Source organism: Sus scrofa, chromosome 3 (genome assembly GCF_054392235.1).
Source record: "Sus scrofa isolate SSC_HxYL_T2T_F1_AM1 chromosome 3, Sscrofa_HxYL_maternal_Yorkshire_Landrace_v2.0, whole genome shotgun sequence".
Taxonomy (NCBI): domain Eukaryota; kingdom Metazoa; phylum Chordata; class Mammalia; order Artiodactyla; family Suidae; genus Sus; species Sus scrofa.
The window spans coordinates 132172499-132191406 of record NC_139385.1 but is presented as its reverse complement, the minus strand read 5'-3'; the positions used below and the strand labels follow the sequence as shown (position 1 = coordinate 132191406).

General features: G+C 43.9%; 1 protein-coding gene across 21 annotated transcripts in view; it reads left to right on the top strand.

Annotated features, from left to right (window-relative positions):
• KCNS3 (potassium voltage-gated channel modifier subfamily S member 3) overlaps positions 1 to 10173 on the top strand; it is a 38280-nt gene extending 28107 nt beyond the window's left edge. For 20 of the 21 annotated variants that reach the window (XM_021085916.2, XM_085015982.1, XM_021085911.2 and 17 more), the window contains one exon: positions 8161 to 10173. In XM_021085916.2, the coding sequence (XP_020941575.1) occupies positions 8220 to 9695 (1476 nt within the window). In that variant the 5' untranslated portion in view covers positions 8161 to 8219 and the 3' untranslated portion in view covers positions 9696 to 10173. The remainder of the gene's footprint in view (positions 1 to 8160) is intronic. The other variant, NM_001044596.1, reaches the window with a different exon arrangement.
• The last annotated feature ends 8735 nt before the right edge of the window (positions 10174 to 18908 follow it).

Below are 18908 nucleotides of genomic sequence, written 5' to 3'. Positions count from 1 at the left end.
GTTGGGTTTAGGTTATGAATGTTCTGAATTAAGGCAAGCTGGGACCCTGCTGACCTGTGCTGCTGGTATGTTGTCAGCTATGCTTAATGTTGCAGGACCATGTCAGATGTAGAGCAGACCAGGAGTTTCCTTGCTGCCTACTTGGCCAGTGGAACTCACACGTTCTTCTGTCCAGGCTTTCTCCCTGGCCTGGGCGGAACCATTTGGAAGGCTCCTGGGGGCAATGGCTCCATGCAGGAGCCTCAGGATGTCCAGGAAATTCTGATCCCTAGAAACAAAGACTCAGATCCAGAAGGCTCTTTGAAGTTTTGTGTGTTCTGCATGCTGGCTCTGGGCATGTCCTCTTAGCTGTCTCATAAACAGTTTTTTCTTTTTAGCTATTGTAAAAATGCTCTGATTCACTAAGGCCTGAATCAAGGACCACCAGCATCTCCATTTCCAAACCCTCAGCCAGGGTGGACCATTCAATGCCATTGACATTGCTGTCTGGCTCTTCTGTGGCCTGACACTGACTTCTGATTTTCTTTTCCTTACACTGTTACCCACCCCAGTCTACAGGGAGCGTGTCTTATGTAAGAGAAGATTGTCACCAGGAAAGTTTCTCTTCTTGGACTAGAGGATGCTCAATACTTGAGTGTGGATTGAATTTAGATTTTCAGTTCTGTTTACATTTGTTTAGTTTTATTTGGAATATCCGCTAATAGAATTTAGCATGACCTACCCTTTTTAGAAACAGAAATGATTTTTCTCTTAAATTTAATAGAATGAAATGCAAGTTTGTAATAAGATTATTCCAAAAGATGGCAGTATTAATGCAGAAACATGCCCCCCTCCTCTTTTTCTTTGATGGTAAGACTAACATAGATTTGGGTAAGTGGGAAGGAAAAAGGAATTTAAGTTTTTGTTTACTTTTATAGAATTGATTTTTTAAAGTGGTTTCTGCCCAGTAAAGCAAGTACAGGTGGCTGGTATTTGTTATACTTTTCTTCCTTTTCTGAGCAAATCAAGTGCATTATCAAAGCCACTCATGCACATGTGTGCATGTATTGTGTGTTGGCCTTGACAAAACAGTTTTGAGACTTTTTCTAAAGTGAGTTTGAGAGCATGAAGCAGAGAGGTAAGAGGTTAATGGCTTTGAAAAGGCTTTATGGATGCCCCTTGGAGTGAAGTGGATCAATGTGGTTTTTCTTTTAAGCTGCCAGAGAATATCTTGGATTTTAACATCTTTTTCTTTCTTTTTAATCTTATAAACACTAAGAGGCACAGGGTGGCCAGGTACAGTATAAGGTGTTCTCATCACGAGTGATTTGGGTTGATAGTAAGTAGGAAGATTATTACAACGAACCTAAGCTTTTCTCGAGGAAGAGAATGAAAATAGCAGTTGATTTTTCTAGCTTGTGGCCAGATGACTTTGGTACCCACAGATGTGCCTGATATGAGGCCACGTGTGTTCTCGGCAGGCACACTAGTATCAAACCTACTGAACAAAAAGAGCATTCCTTAATTAGGATGACTGATAAAATATGTAAAATTGAAGATCAACCAGTCCCTCCTCTCTCCCACTTAAGAAATTAAATACTCGTGTTTGAGGTACAATGGAAAGAGTTTGCCCTATAAAAGCCGTGTGATGTTGGCCAAACACTCAGCCTCAGCTTTCCCTATTTGCAACGCGGAGTATAAGACTTACCCCTTAGGATTGCTGGAGCATTAAATAAAATGATTCACTCACTCCGTGACACTTACTGATTGCTAACTAGTGTCCAGGCACAGCAGGAGTTGCTGGGAAGTCACGGGTGTACAATAATAAATACAAAAGCCTTTACCACAGTGCATGGCCCCAAAAGGTGCTTGGTAAAAATTTCTTAAAGCATTTTTGATGGAGAGTTTTAAAATGTATAGAAATAGAGAGAATAATGCATTCACCTCTTCTGTACATATCACCCAGCTGCACCAGTTCTCACAGTTATTAATTCCCAAGCCGTCTTATACGATCAGGGACTCCTCCTGTCCCCTCCCCCCACACCAATGGGTTGTTTTGAAATGAATCCTAAATGTGGTAGAATTTTATCCATGACATTGTAGAGTATATTCCCCAGAGAGAAACATTCTCTGTAAGAGCATAATTACAATACCGTTAGCACATTGAAAAAAATGGACAATTATTATTTTAGGTTATCAAGTGTCTAGTTTACTGTTCAGATGTCCCTGATTTTCATAGACATTTTAAAAAGCACTTGGCTAGCTAGAATCAGCATCTACAGAGAGCCACACACTGGATCTACTGGGTATGTCATTTATTTGATCTGTGTCATTTGTTCTGTATAATTTCCCACAGGCTGGATTTTGCTGACTGCATCCCTAGAGTGTCTTTGAACATGCTCTTCTGAAATCTCTGTTTGATTTCAACTGGTAGATCTAGAGGCTAGAACAAATTCGGGCCTGATTTTTTTCCCTTTTTTTTTTTTTGGCTGGAATAGTTCAGAATTGCGTCTCTATTTCCATCAAGAGGCACATTCCATCTTGTTGTCTCTTTTTGTTACACTGGTCTTGCTCAGTGGGTTCAGGTGTTGTTCAGGTTAGGATGTTCCACATCAGCTTTCTGTCTGGGTTTTAGCAATAATGGTCATTGCCTAGATCCATTATTCCTTATGAGCTGCAAAATGGGAGATCTTTTTTTTTTTTTTTTTTTTTTTTTGCTTTTTAGAGCCACATCTGAGGCATACGGAAGTTCTCAGGCTAGGGGTCAAATCAGAGCTACAGCTGCCAGCCTACACCACAGCCACAGCAATGCCAGATCCTAGCCTTGTCTTCAACCAACACCACAACTCGTGGCAACACTGGATCCTTAACTCACTGAGCAAGGCCAGGGATCGAACCTGTGTCCTCATGGATACTTGTTGGGTTTGTTTCTGCTGCACTGCAGCAAGAACTCCCAGGAGATCTTAATTCTATCATTCCTTCACTCTTTTCCAAAGTGGGCGCACCATTTTCCATTGCTACCCGTAATACTCAAGGGCTCTGCTTTCTCTACATCCTTATGAACACATATTGTATTATAACACAATACTTGTTTTATTATTACTTTTTGATTAGAACTATCCTAGTGGTGTGAAGTGCTATCTCACTGTGACTCTGCTTTGTATTTTCCTAAAGAATAATGACCTCGAGCAGCTTTTCATATAATTTTTGGCCATTGGTATATCTTTGGAGAAATGTCTATAAAATCCTTTGCCCATTTGTGTTTCTACTGTGGAGTTATAAAAGTTTTTAAAAATCTATTCTGGATACGATATCCATATCAGATACATAATTTGCAAATATATTCTCCTATTTTGTGGGCAGTTTTGCTAGATATTTCCAAATTCTCCTTTATTTTATATTCTCAGTCTACAAATGTGCCTCATCCCCACATACTCAGTAATAGAGCATTTTTTTTTTTTTCACTTCATGGCTTCGCCCATAGCGTATGGAAGTTCTTGGGCCAGGGATTGAATCTGAGCCACACTGAGACCTACACTGCAGCTGTGGCAATGCCAGATCCATTAAACCACTGAGCCGGGCTGGGGATTGAACCCACACCTCTGCAGCAACCCTAGCTGCTACAGTCAGATTCTTAACTCACTGCACCATGGTGGGAACTCGCAATTTTTGGAATCTTTTCCCTTTTGGTATTAGATATGATATTGCACCATAGGTTTAATGTGCATTTATCTTATTATGAGCAAGGCAGAACATTTTTTTCCCCTGTTTTAAGACCCATTTACATTTTTTTCTGTGAACTCTCTGTTCAGATATGGCCCATTTTTAAATATTGTTGTTCTCTTTTTCTTCTCTACCTAAAGCTCTTTATATATTAGGTATATTACCCGCTTGTCTGTGATATAAGTAGCAAATTTTTTTTTCTCATATTCTCTTTTTAACATTACTTATGGCATGTTTTCCTATACCAAAGCTTTTACTTTCATGTAATTAAATTGTTGTGGTTGTTTTTCTATATGTTTAGTTTAATTAGAGAGGTTTTTCTCACTTATGGAGGAATTGACCCAAATTCTGTTTAGTATGTGTATAAATATACACATATACATGGTTCACACTACATGTGGGTGTATATGTATATAATATATATTCCTTTATATGTACATTTACTTACATATATATACTTTCATGTAGAAAAAATATATATTTTATATAAAATACATGTAGATATACCTTTGATTCAGTAAGTATTTTCTGAACAGGAGTAAATGATGGCTGTTAAATGAATGCTGGCCTGAATGTGGGACTCTTGTAAGTAATGGGGTTCAATACTGCTTTTCTTTTCTTTCTTTCTTTTTTTTTTTTTTGTCTTTTCTTGGGCCGCTCTCACGGCATATGGAGGTTCCCAGGCTAGGGGTCGAATTGGAGCTGTAGCCACCGGCCTACGCCAGAGCCACAGCAACGCCAGATCTGAGCCACCTCTATGACCTACACCACAGCTCATGGCAACGACGGATCCTTAACCCACAGAGCGAGGCCAGGGATTGAACCTGCTTCCTCAATGATACTAGTCAGATTCGTTTTCTCTGAGCCACGATGGGAACTCCAATGTCTGCTTTTCTTATGCCACTTTGAATGTGCGAGCCAGCATGCTATAGAGCAGGACGGGTTGGCATAAGGACACTGGCTTGGGCTTCTGCTCTAAGCCTTAGGAGCTGCATGATTCCTTACTCATCTCTTCTGGTCCTGCTTCTCCTTCTGTAGAACCCCAAGGTAGTATTGAGGGGAAGCTGATTATGTAAGGAATGTTTGTAACTAGCCAGGGACTAGAGGTGCTTGTAAGGGAACCTTGTACAGTTTGTGAAGATGGATCTTCTTTCCTGCCCTCCATAGGCTGCTGTGGGTCAGACACAGCCAAGAAAGTCAACACTGTACTCTGGCCACCATGACCTAGAGACTCTCACCTTGCCCTCTGAGTGGAAGCATTTGCTCTGACCTTGAGGTGCTTTCTTTTTTCTCTCTTCTAAAAGCCCACAAGAGACCCTTGGTTTATGATGCATCTCGCCTTTGTGATTAGACTTTGTGGAATGAATGGACTCAGAAAGGGCTCTCTTTCATTGGCACAGAGTGAATACAGAGCAAGGAGGCCAGAGCAAGAAGATGGATATTATGGTTAATAATGGTGTTCTTTGGAGAAGTGACTGTGGCATGATTGGGAAACAGTGGCACATTCTGATTATGAGATGGACTTAAGCAGGCAATGTTATGGAGGCGGGCAGCAACTTTATACCCTTGTGGGTTTCCAGGAGGGCCAAGGAGATAAAAAATAACCCACCAGGAGATAATGTCCATTGCAGTCTTAATACTGGCTTAGTGAAAGCTAGGTCCCCAGAACATTTTAGTACTCTACTTGCCATGAGTGTGAGGCTGCTTTCAGAGATCTGAGGTTCCATTAATATTTGGACCAGGCTGTGAGCTCTGATTTAGGCCCTTCAAAGAAAATATCTAACTAAAAATAGAAAGCAGAGGCAGAAAAAAAATCAAATCTCTTAAAGAGGTCAGCAGATCTATTAAGTGTTTTGCCAGCCCGGGCTGTGGTCTCTGGTTTCATGGGAAACCCATTCAGTGCTGGTGTGTCCAGAGAAAATGGCCACACGTTCCTTGTGACAGTAGGTGTTCTCCGAAGGTACTTGCCAGAGGGCTGTATTTTAAGGCTGTATTTGCTAGTGTGTCCTTTTCAGAGGAGGAATCTCTTGTTTCGCTGAGAGCCTTGGCTTTTCGTAACCATAAGGGCAAGGAATTCCTTCTTGACCTTTTTGCTTCCTCTAATGATGTCACCCACTTATGCAGAGTAGAAAACACATCCTCCTTTTGACTTTCCATTTCCTGATCTTTTCTTTTTTTTAATTTTTTTATTTTTCAGGGCTGCCCTTGGGGCATATGAAAGTTCCCAGGCCAGGGGTCAAATCAGAGCTACAGCTGAGAGCCTATGCCACAGCCACAGCAACACGGGATCCAAGCTGCATCTGCAACCTGCAGCACAGCTCACAGCAATGCTGGATCCTTAACCCTCTGAGCGAGGCCAGGGATTGAACCTGCATCCTCATGGATGCCAGTCGGGCTTGTTACCGCCAAGCCACAAAGGGAACTTCCCTGATCTTTTCTTTCCAATCCGTCACCGAGTCCTGTCAGTTCTACTTTATAAACTCCTTGACTTTGCTCCTTCCTCTTTATATCCACCACTGCTGTATGAGTTTGGGTTATTCTCTCACCTAGTCTAGTGAGGCCCTACCTCCTTGGCCCCAGTCATTCCCCCCAGCAGTTTTCTATCCTGCTGTCAATGGCAGCTTTTTCCTTTTGCTTTTTTAGGGCATATGGAAGGTCCCAGGCTAGGGGTCAAATTGGATCTGCAGAAGCCAGCCTACACCAGAGCCACAGCAATGGGGGATCCGAGCTGCATCTGTGACCAACACCACAGCTCACGGCAACACCGGATCCTTAACCCATTCAGCGAGGCTGGGGACCAAACCTGTGTCCTCCTGGATACGGGTCGGGTTCATTACTGCCAAGCCACAGTGGGAACTCCAATGGGGGCTTTCTAAGTTACAGTTACAAATACAGCTGTGTCCACTACTGATTAAGATGGTTCAGTGGTCTTACCTATAGGATAAAGTCCAGACTCTTTAGATTGATACACAGGTCTCTTTACAGCTTGGCTTCTGCCCACCTTTTGATGCCTTTTGTTGGAAACGTCCCTTTCCCTCTTTGCTCAGCTCTGCTTAAACCTTTACATTTGACCTGATCGCAGCCTCTGCTATGAAGCTTCTCTAGATAAAGGTCATTGTTCTCTTTTCAGTAATTCCAAGGATGCTTCACTCACTTCTGTTGTAACACTTCCCACACTGGGTTATTGGATTATAATAAGGAAAGAAATAGGAAGGGATTAAGGTGGCTTATGTGTGTAATAGAAACAGCATAGGCTTTGGGGTTAATCCAACCTGGGTATAAATCGTGAATCTGCCATTTACTTATCTTGTGATCTTGGACTCAACTGCTCTGAGTATCCATATTTCCTATACACATACCTTATATTACTGAAAGGATTAAATGACATAATATGTATAAGCATCTAATGGTACCCAGTTGGAACTCAGTACATAACAGTCCTACCCTTTTCTTTTATCGACATCATCAGCTCTGAGGAAGCATCATTATATTGGATGATGGTCACATCTATTATTTGCACTCTGAGAAATGGTTCTGGTACATCCTGGTGAGTGTCAAGACTTACAGCCCATATGTGCTGGGCCAGCATAGAACTGGGGATGGTAGATTGAGAGTGTGTGGAAGACTGCTTATGAAGGGAGGGAGGAGATGAGGGAGGAGCGTGGTTGTATCAGGAAACTGATAGTGCCATTAACTTAAAAAGGTTTCCCCAAGTCAGTTTCTTCCCTTGCGTACGTACCTGAAACCTCATCCCATGAAGTGTAACTATATCTTCAAGATATAGGGTACTTAAGGACAGGGAGATAATTATATCCTCTTGACTGTCCACATTGAAACAGAGGGAATAGGGCTTTCTCCAAAAGGAGTGAAACGTTGGAACATAAGAGGAAACCAGCATCTTTTGCGAGAACTGACCTGAGCCTCCAGCGATGTGTGGGTTGTGGACGAGGTGCAGAGCAAAGGCGAGGGCTGTTCCTGAGGGTGTGTGACCCAGCTCTAGGGACAAGGAAAGATGAGTTACAAACTGGGCAGCAACTAGCTTGTCTTTGGAGGAAGGCTCGTGGCTGAGACTGGAGATGCTCGTATTGTGTAAGTGATCCCAAATGCTTTTTTTTTTTTTTTTTTTTTTTTGCAGGGGGGACATGGGAGGTAATTTTGGATGTTTAAAACATTAGAGAAATAGGAATTAGGATTCATGAAAATTATATGGTAGACTCCCCCCCCCCAGATACATAAACCTAAGTTTTTTTGAAAAAAGAAAACACAAAAACCAAATGCCCAAAACCTGTTCTGTGTTGCTTTTCTTCTGGTCAAAATGGGATCATGTACTCTTTTTTTTATTCCGTTTTCTGTTTTGCTTTGAGAGGAGCCCAGCATCTTGGAAAGGGCAGATTAAAAATAAGCTTGGCACAGCTGGCTGGATGGACCAGTGCTAATACCGTCTTGTGTTCCTTCCAGGGCCAGTGTGAACTTCCTCCTCTCCCTTCCCAGCCAGCTCTCCGCCTCCTGGATCCACCATGGTGTTTGGTGAGTTTTTCCATCGCCCTGGACCAGACGAGGAACTCGTCAACTTGAACGTGGGGGGCTTTAAGCAGTCCGTGGACCAGAGCACCCTCCTGCGGTTTCCGCACACCAGGCTGGGGAGGCTGCTCCGCTGCCACTCGGAAGAGGCCATCCTGGAGCTCTGCGATGACTACAGCGTGGCGGATAAGGAGTACTATTTTGATCGGAACCCCTCCCTGTTCAGATACGTTTTGAACTTTTATTACACGGGGAAGCTGCACGTCATGGAGGAGCTGTGTGTGTTCTCCTTCTGCCAGGAGATTGAGTACTGGGGCATCAACGAGCTCTTCATTGATTCCTGCTGCAGTAACCGCTACCAGGAGCGCAAGGAGGAAAACCACGAGAAGGACTGGGACCAGAAGAGCAATGACGTGAGCACTGACTCCTCGTTTGAAGAGTCGTCTCTGTTCGAGAAGGAGCTGGAGAAGTTCGACCAGCTGCGATTCGGGCAGCTCCGCAAGAAGATCTGGATTCGGATGGAAAACCCAGCCTATTGCCTGTCGGCCAAGCTCATTGCCATCTCCTCCCTGAGCGTGGTGCTGGCCTCCATCGTGGCCATGTGTGTCCACAGCATGTCGGAGTTCCAGAACGAGGACGGGGAGGTGGATGACCCCGTGCTGGAAGGCGTGGAGGTCGCGTGCATCGCTTGGTTCACCGGCGAGCTGGCCATCCGGCTGGCTGCTGCTCCGTGTCAAAAGAAATTCTGGAAAAACCCCCTGAACATAATCGACTTCGTCTCCATCATTCCCTTTTACGCCACGCTGGCGGTAGACACCAAGGAGGAGGAGAGCGAGGACATTGAGAACATGGGCAAGGTGGTCCAGATCCTCAGGCTGATGAGGATTTTCCGAATTCTCAAGCTTGCCCGGCACTCTGTGGGCCTTCGGTCGTTGGGGGCCACACTGAGGCACAGCTACCACGAAGTTGGGCTGCTCCTTCTCTTCCTCTCGGTGGGCATTTCCATCTTTTCTGTGCTCATCTACTCGGTGGAGAAAGATGACCACACGTCCAGCCTCACCAGCATCCCCGTCTGCTGGTGGTGGGCCACCATCAGCATGACGACCGTGGGCTACGGAGACACCCACCCCGTCACCTTGCCCGGAAAGCTCATCGCCAGCACGTGCATCATCTGTGGCATCTTGGTGGTGGCCCTTCCCATCACCATTATCTTCAACAAGTTCTCCAAGTACTACCAGAAGCAGAAGGACATTGACGTGGACCAGTGCGGTGAGGACCCACCAGAGAAGTGCCAGGAGCTCCCTTACTTTAACATCAGGGACATCTATGCCCAGCGGATGCACGCCTTCATCACCAGTCTCTCTTCGGTGGGAATTGTGGTGAGCGACCCCGATTCCACAGATGCTTCGAGCATTGAAGACAACGAGGATGTTTATAACATAGCATCCCTGGAGAATGGCACAGCAAAATAAGCGGGGATGGTCGTGCCTGTATCTTGTGTCCCTTCCCGATCTTAGGTTAACACAGCTTTAGAAACCTCAATGGGTTCGTTCAAAATCATTTAATTCTCAGGGTGTACTCTTCAGCCATAGTTGGACATTTCATTGCTCTGAAATGCTAGAAATGTCTTTATTTTTCTCAGTGAGGCCCATTAAATGCCTTGCTCTGAAAGTTATTTTTTACCAGAGAGGATTGTGATATGATTTTGGAAAAAAAAAAAAAAAAAGGGTAAATGGTAGTGGGTGGGATGTGTTGCTATGGCTTCTGTATCATTCTGTGTTTATCATTTACTCACATTGAGCTAACTGTAAATTACTGGCAAATAGAAGCAAGGGCCCCGAAGACTACATGCATGTAAGTAAGATCCACATGAGACAATGCATGTAAATCCATGTTCACATCCTTGACATGGAAATTAGGAGCCTAATAAACTGCCTACTTCAGTGTGGAGACTGTCTTGGTTGTATGTTTTTATGTCAAATAAAGGTATTTCAGTGTGTTCCCGATTGGCTTGGGAGGAAAATGCTCCTTTTGGAGCATCAAGGGCCCTTTCTGAATTTTTTTTTTTCTTTTTAGGGCTACACCCATGGCATATGGAGGTTCCCAGGCCAGGTGTCGAATCGGAACTACAGCTGCCAGCCTACACCGCAGCCACAGCAACCCCAGATCCGAGCTGCGTCTGTGACCTACACCACAGCTCACGACAATGCCAGGATCCCTGCCCCACTGAACAAAGCCAGGGATCAAACCTGCATCCTCATGGATACTAGTTGGATTCATTTCCACTGCACCACAATGGGAACTCCCTTTTCGGTATGTTTCGGATTTGGGAGATACATCAACAGTGGACTAGTTCTTTTGTTCAGTAGACTTGACGGTGGGCAGGCGGGAAGATCATGCTCATGATTAAACCACACCGTCAGGTGTAAACTCATTATGCCGCTAATGTTTAGGAAATACTCAGACAGGCCTATGTGCCTGAAACCTGTGCCCTACCAGATATGTTTCCACCATCTATCTTCTAATTTCTACTGCTAAGAGAAAACCACCTGGGAGTTCCCGTCGTGGTGCAGCGGAAACGAATCTGATTAGGAACCATGAGGTTGTGGGTCAGATCCCTGGCCTCACTCAATGGGTTAAGGATCCAGTGTTGCCATGAGTTGTGGTGTAGGCTGGTGGCTACAGCTCCGATTCAGCTTCTAGCCTGGGAACCTCCATATACCACGGGTGCAGCCCTAAAAAGACAAAACAAACAAACAAACAAACAAACAAACAAAAAACCCATCACCTGGAAATTATGGAGAACAGACTTACACACTTGCAGGCAGAGAAGGGAAGAAAGGGGAAGAGTTGTACAAACACAGATGTGATTCACTCTGGCCAGAGGAGTGAGACTTAAATCCCTAAACAAAGCTGTGCCAGGAGCTATGAAATGAGCCAACCTTTAAAAATAGCCTGAGAGGCAGTCATGTCCACCCCGTATGTAGAAACCCCTCGTGATAAAAGGCAACGTACATACTTGTTTCCGGAGCGGAGAGAATTTAGCTAAAATCTTGATTTTGGAGATGTGTGGCCACTCTTTATGCTCTCAGACTGGGTTCTTTGTGAGATCTTCTGAATGGAAGACCCACATGGATTCATTATCCAATTTATTATGTTTGCAGATATATCTCATTGAAAGAAGGGCAATCTCTGTAAGTTATCTGATGAAGGTAACTATTTTTTTGCTTTTTAGGGCACACCTGCAGCATATGGAGGTTCCCAAGCTGGGGGTTGAATCAGATCTGCAGCTGCTGGCCTACACCACAGCCACAGCCATGCCAGATCTGAGCCAAGTCTGCAACCTACTCCACAGCTCACAGCAACACCGGATCCTTGACCCATTGAGCGAGGCCAGGGGTTGAACCCTCATCCTCCTGGACAATAGTCCTGTTGGTTTCTGCAGAGCCACAATAAGAACTCCTGATGAAGGTAACTTTTTGACTTGTTACTCCTTTTAATTTTTCCTTGATTTCTGAGATGATGAATGGGGTTTCAAGTCAGTTTAAAATCTGGTGGTTTATTCCATGCAGTTGTGTCATCCCTTGCCCATTTGGAAAAATATCCCCCCCAACAAGCATTTGTGCTGGCATAAATATAATTTGGAAGCATAGCAATAGAATTTGGAACCCAGTTTTATTTAAGATTTCCCTATTAGTAATAAAGTAGCTGGAGACTGCTTGTATAGTAATAGTAATAGCAATAGCAGTGGTATTAATAGCAACAGCAATAATAATAATAAGCTACTGTATAAGGGCTTACCCTGTATAATCTCATTTATTCCTTAGGACATCCCTAGCAGCAAGGCTGTATTACTGCCTCTGTTTTAAAATGAGGATACAAGTTCACAGGAAAAGTGACTTGATCTCACACACTGAATAACAGAGTTGGGCTTACGTCCCTGGGAGCAAGATTCCAGAGCCTGCGTCTTGAATGCTGCACCTCACTGCCTCCTGATCCGCTGGGTTCAGGACTGGATTCTAGGACATTCAAGGCAATGCGCACCTGAAGACATGAACGGCAATGACCTCTGCCAGTTGATTTTTCCAGGACATGAGTAGAAAGGGGACATGCTGGCTTGTGCACCTTTCCTCTCCGGTATCACAAAGCACGCATTTGTTGACAGAGCAGAGTTTTCTAGAAGCTAGAGCAGGTTCTGAGAGTCCTTCCTTAACTCTGAGTGGCTGAAACAGTGAGAAACCCATGGTTCTACAAGAATCTAGGACCAACTCTCAGCTTCAGGGTATTTAAGAACAGTTTCCACCCCTGGATCTTTTAACTCTGAGCTTTTCCAAGGTCATGGCTGTATAGGACTCGTGTTTCTGCCTGTATCATATTAATTCCTGGAGGCAGTTGGCCTGAGCCCTTGATGGAGTGCAGAGTGGTGTGGGTGGTGGCTTCTCTCTGGGCAGGGCCAACTAGAACTCTCTTCCCGAGAGCCTCACCTCAGCCCCTGCCATGCTCTTCAGTCAACATTCATATGGGCATTTCCACTGTGGCTCAGCAGTAATATACCCAACTAATAATCCATGAGGATGTGTGTTCAATGCTGGGCCCTGCTCAGTGGGTTAAGGATCCAGCATTGCTCTGAGCTGTGGTGTAAGTTGCAGATGCAGCTCTGATCCCGAGTTGCTGTGGCTGTGGTGTAGGCTGGTGGCTGCAGCTCTGACTTACCCCTAGCCTGGGAACTTCCTCCATGCTGTGGGTGCGGCCCTGAAAATAGAAAAAGCCAAAAAGCCAAAAAAAAAAAAAAAAAAAAAAAAAATTCATGTGTCTCATTTGGCCTCTAGCCACCAAGAGCTGCGGGGCCTTCTTGGGTTTATAGCCCTCTCAGCTTTCCTGAAGCACACGCAGGCCACCTGTTGTTCATTCCCACATGGTGAGATGGCAGGATCCTTCGTGTGGGAAGGGCTGAGTCAGTGCCTAGATGCCCACGGTGCAGGGAGGCTGGTGGTGGAGTGGGCACTGAGGGGGGAGGAAGAAGCCAGGCACCACCCCGCTGGCACTGCCTGTTTCTGAGTGATCAGTCCTGGGCACCAGGGTTCATTTTGTCATTGAATTCTTTCAAATTTTTTGTCCCTAACATATGATGTTACCTGTTTCCTCCAATTTGTTTTTCTCATCTTCAGCAACAGGTTTTTTTTGGCTGTGCCATTGGCTTGTGAAAATTCCTGGGCCAGGGATCAAACTGGAGCCACAGCTGCAGTGACAACACCAGATCCTTTACCTGCTGCACAAAGGAATTCCCAGCAGCAATTCTTTATGGTGCTTTGGAAGGCCACTGAAGACCCAAGGACCCATCCCACCAAGGCTTGCTTTCTTCTTTCCCTGTTCTTCTCTATTGGAGATAGTTTGAGCTTCCCATTGCTGGAGTGCTTACTGGGGTGTGTGTTCAGGCTAGGCACTGGCTATAAAAACGAGATGTGGCCCTTACCCTCGGGAACCTTTAGGCTGATGGGAGGTAGATAAGTCCATTGACTTACCTCTGTGTGTGTGGGTGGGTGGGGGGAGAAAGTAAGGATGCTTCCTGGAGGAGGTGATACCTGAACTGTTGGGGAGCATTAGTCTTAGATCCTGGTGAGTTTAGTTCAGCCTTAGGGATAAAACTTTCGCTGACCTTGGACAGGTCCCAGTCATAGACCCTGCTAATCTCTGCCTTCTGGGCTTTTCTCTCCCCTGACGCACCCACCCTCTGCTGACCACCCCTCTTTACTTAAAGGCTCTTCTGCTTTTAAATGTGATGATCCCACCCTTTTCTTGTGGGGGGTGGGTAACGATGCCTATAGAGGCAGACATTGTGACTTTGCTTGCTCTTCCTGTTTGGTTTTTGTTTTGTTTTTTACAGTTTTCTTTTTTTTCCCTCCAGAAACATTTGTTCGCGGTTGCTTTTGTGTGTGCTTGAGTTCTTGATCTGATATTTAACCTAGTGTTTTTAAGGGCACTTGATAGTGTCCCATTCTAGAGGGTCTTGGTGGGCCATCGCTTTGGGACTTTTGTGTCTGAGACCCCTGTTGTAATTTATTGGAGAAGGTTTCTCTGACATTCAGAAAAGGATGATTGATTACCAGGATTCTCTCATTTTTGACCTAGAATAACAGCAGTTTCTCTATGGTTCAATTTCAGGGTTTGACTCATGAGAGCAGAAAGGTGTTTCTCTAGTTCTTATGCAAACTTGTGACTGGTCCCAGCTGGACGTCTAGTTTAGGGAAGGATGGGTGTCAGGAAGCCTGGAGATTCGGTATCAGCTCCAGGGCTGACCAGCTGTGCGACCAGGAGGCCAGGCAGCCCCTCTCTGAGCTTGTTTTCTCAGGTTGGAGGTGAGTGTAACACACACCAGACTCCTTCTACTTCTGACACTTATGTAATCAACTCTCTTTTTGAAAATTGGCCAGTGCCGCTCTAACTTGGTTTAGGTTATAAATTTGCATAAAACTGATTTTAACCCGCCATCTAATTTTTCTTTTATTGTCTCTCAGTGGAGTCCCAACGAATGAGGTTCCATTTCTTGTTGTTGGGGCACGGCAAATAGCTTGCCTTAAAATTTAGGCTATTAAACACATTTGCAAAGACATCCCTTTGTCTGGTGGCAAGGGGTGAAGGCCCCCAGAGCACTAGAGGGCGAGGTAGGTAAAAAGGCTCTTGAATGTCAATAGGCACTTGATTTTGATTTGTTTTAAGTCACTCTGGCCCAACCTTTCATCATTTTCGGCCCTTGCTACTTTGTCCTTCCCAGGAAGAGTGCCAGAGTGCTTAGGAACCCACAGAGAGGAGGGGTGAGCTGAGCAAAAGAAGGCACAAGGATGACAAACCTCCACCCAAAGCCATGGAATGTGACAGCTGCAGGGGACATGAGCGGTTACCTGGCCCATCTCCCCAGTTTACAGATGAGAAAAAGGAGTGACTCAACCTAGGTCATGCAAAGGCATAGAGACCAAATCCAGCAGGACACAGCCATAATTATTTACTTCTCCCTTCCTCCTTCCTTTCCTCCCTCCGCCCCCTGCTGCTTCCTCCTACTTTGTATTGTGAAAAATTTCGAACACATAACAAAAGTTGCAAGAATAGTGTCATGTACCTACATGTGCCTACTGTTCATCTTTAGCAATTATAATTTCTTTAAGATTTTTATTTGATTGATTTACAATGTTCTATCAATTTCTGCTGTACAGCAAAGTGACCCAGTCATTCATATATATATATATCACATTATCCTCCATCATGTTCCAGCACAAGTGACTAGATATAGTTCCCTGTGCTATACAGCAGGATCTCATTGAACAATTATCATTTAATAAGAAACTTGTTATATCTCTTCCCTGACTCATTTCCTCTCCTTCCCAGTTTATTTTGAAGCAAGTGTCAGTCATATCATTGATTCTGTAAGTATTTCAGTTTCTTTAAAAGAATAATCTTTTTTTAAACACCGTTGCCATGCCATTAGTAAAACTAAAAATTAACAGTTTTTCAATACTATCAACAATCTAGTCTTAGAAGGTACCGCATAGCCATTACTTTCCAGTTAACCTGGCATCTCTGAACACCTGTTTCAGGTAGGTCTTTCTACAAATCATGCATTAAAGAGTCGTAGGAAAGCTGGGATCCTCAAGAAGTAATTGAAATGGCTTCTGCCGAGACCTTCAAATTGTCTGAGACATGTATTTCCTCAGTTTTAAAAAATCTCCCGAGGCTCAAAGAACACACTTTACAGCTTAAATTTAACCTAAATGCTGCCAACAGCAGTTTAAATTCATTTGTCCTTGTTTCACACTCCTTGAGGACGGACCCAACTACAACTGCCCCTGAATAAGGAGTGTCTGTGGCCTTTGAGCTATTCAGTTTCCATTCTGAACTCCCTCTCCTGCTATAAGGAATCCCAGTTTTGAAAGCTTCACTCAATTATTTTTCCCCCAGGAACGTTAAGAGAAGACAATAAAATATTTATTAAGTGTTACTCAATCTGACCAACATCCAGACGAGGGTGGGTATTTGAGTAGAATGCTTAAACAACTTTCCCAAAAGTATTAGTTTCCTATGGCTGCTGTGACAAGTTATCACACCCTTCCTGGCTTAAAACAATGGAAATTCATTCTCTTACAGTTCTCGAGGCCGGAAATTTGAACTGAATCTGAGCGGCTAACCTTAAGGTGTTGTCAGGGCTGGTTCCTTCTGGATGCTATGGGCATGGTGGCAGGAATCTGTTCTGTGCATCCCCCAGCTTTTGATGGCTACCTGCATTCCTTAGCTTGTGGCCACTTCACTGCCATCTTGGCCAATGTGGTCAGGTGGCCTTCTCTTTTTCTGTGCCACACTTCTTGCTTCCTCCTCTTATAAGGAAACTTGTGATTACGTTTAGGATCCACTTAGATAATCCAGGGCAATCTCCCCATGTCAATTTCTTCAATTTAATCACAGCTGCAAAGTTTCTTTGCCCTGGGAGGGATGAGGACCTGGATAGTTTGGGGATCAATATTCAGCTTACTGGATCCAAGTTACTAAGAAGACTTAATTCAAATGATATGTTAATATAATGCATCTTATTGGTTGAAAGGAAAGAACATAGGATAAGAACATGGGTTTTGGTGTCAGACAAGCTTGAGTTCTAATCCTAGCTTGGTCTGTAATCACAGACAAGCTCTTTAATCTCCTTGAGTCTCTATCTTCTCATTTGTACATGGGGTTGACACCAAACTTCTCACAGAGATAGAGTAAGGATTAAACTGGCTAATCAATATAAAGTATCTGGTACAGTGCTTGCAGTGTGCACTTCATAAGTGGTCCTTCATGTTATTGTGGTGCAAGATTTCTCTTGACTTAGCTCAGGTGGTACCCAGGCAGGACCTGGTATTTTCTGTCTGATTGCAATACATTATTAAAATCAAACACAATTTGACTGTAAGACCTTTACCCGGGTCAGTAGAAAAATTATTTATGAAGTATTATTGTCTATAAAGACACTGAAGCTAATTTAAAATTAAAAGTAGAGATCTAAAACAGAAGAATTTATTTAATGTTGGATCAACTTTTAGGTGATTGTAAGGGTTTCTGGAAAATAGAAAATTTCACTGAGATACAAGGGATTTGCAGATGAGAAAGAGCACTGGACCTGGAATTGGAACACCTTTTGTACAGTGAGGTACTACCTCATAGTGGTCAGAATGGCTATCATTAATAAGTCTATGATTAACAAGTGCTGGAGAGGGGATGGAGAAAGGGAATGTTCCTATGTTGTTGGTGGGAATTTAAGTTAGTTCAACCATTATGGAAACCAGTATGGCGGTACCTAAGAAAACTAAAAATAAAGCTACCGTATGATCCAGCAATCCCACTCTTGGGTATATATCAAGACGAAACTACAATTCAAAAGGATATGTGCACCCCCTATGTTCATTGCAACACTATTTGCAATGGTTAAGACATGGAAGCAACCTAAATGTCCATCAAGAGATGAATGTATTAAGAAGATGTGGTACATGTATACAATGGAACACTACTCAGCCATAAAAAAAAATATGCTATTTGTGGCAGAATGGATGGAACTAGAGATTCTCATACTAAGTGAAGTAAGTCTAGAAAGAGAAAGACAAATAACATGTGATATCACTTACATATAAAATCTAAAATATGGCACAAATGAACCTAAAAACAGAAGCAGACTTACAGACATAGAGAATGGACTTGTGGTTGCCAAGGAGGTGTGGGAAGGGAGTGGGGTGGACTGGGAGTTTGGGGCTGGTAGATGCAGAAATTGACACAACATTGTAAATCAACTGTATTTTAATTAAAAAAAGGCTAAAACAAAAGAATACCTTTTGTTTGCATTTAGCTCTGCTTCTTTCTGAATGGGCTTGAGGAAGCCACTTCAGCTCTCTCAGCCTCAGTATCTTATTTTTTTTTTTTGTCTTCTCTAGGGCCTCACCTGCGGCATATGGAGGTTCCCAGGCTAGGGGTCCAATCGGAGCTACAGCTGCCACCCTACCCCACAGCCACAGCAACGCAGAATCTGAGCCAGGTCTGCGACCTACACCACAGCTCATGGCAATGCCGGATCCTTAACCCACTGAGCGAGGCCAAGGATCAAACCCACAACTTAATGATTCCTAGTTGGATTCGTTAACCACTGAGCCACGATGGGAACTCCAGCCTCAGTATCTTAATGTATGAAAAGGGAACAAAAAGATCATGGTTATGAGGATGTAAAAATGCTTTGTGCATGTTCTACAGCACTGCATAGTAAGAAGCTATCATGAAGCCCTTTCCTCTGTTAAGAAATACAGAGAAGCAGCAACTACACGTGTGTCTATGATGGACTTTCTTGCATCATTAAAAAAAATCAATGGACATGTTTCCTGAAGGCTTATTTGAACACAGCTTTCTTTCCAAATGAATCCTGCCAGCTACCAACGTGGGTATACATATTATGGAAAAGTTCCACGGTGCTGTAAGACCAGATGTATGAAACGCACACAGAGCTCTTTTTCCAGTAGCAATTATCTGCTGAAATTGCGCCTTGTCTGCAGCAGACGAACCGGATCTATTCCCATTGGAGTACAGAGCACGTGCTATGGTATTTATAAACTGTAAAAGATGTTTGTCAGCATGCACAGCACATACATTCATCCCCGAGTGCTGGCAAGAAATAGCCTTGT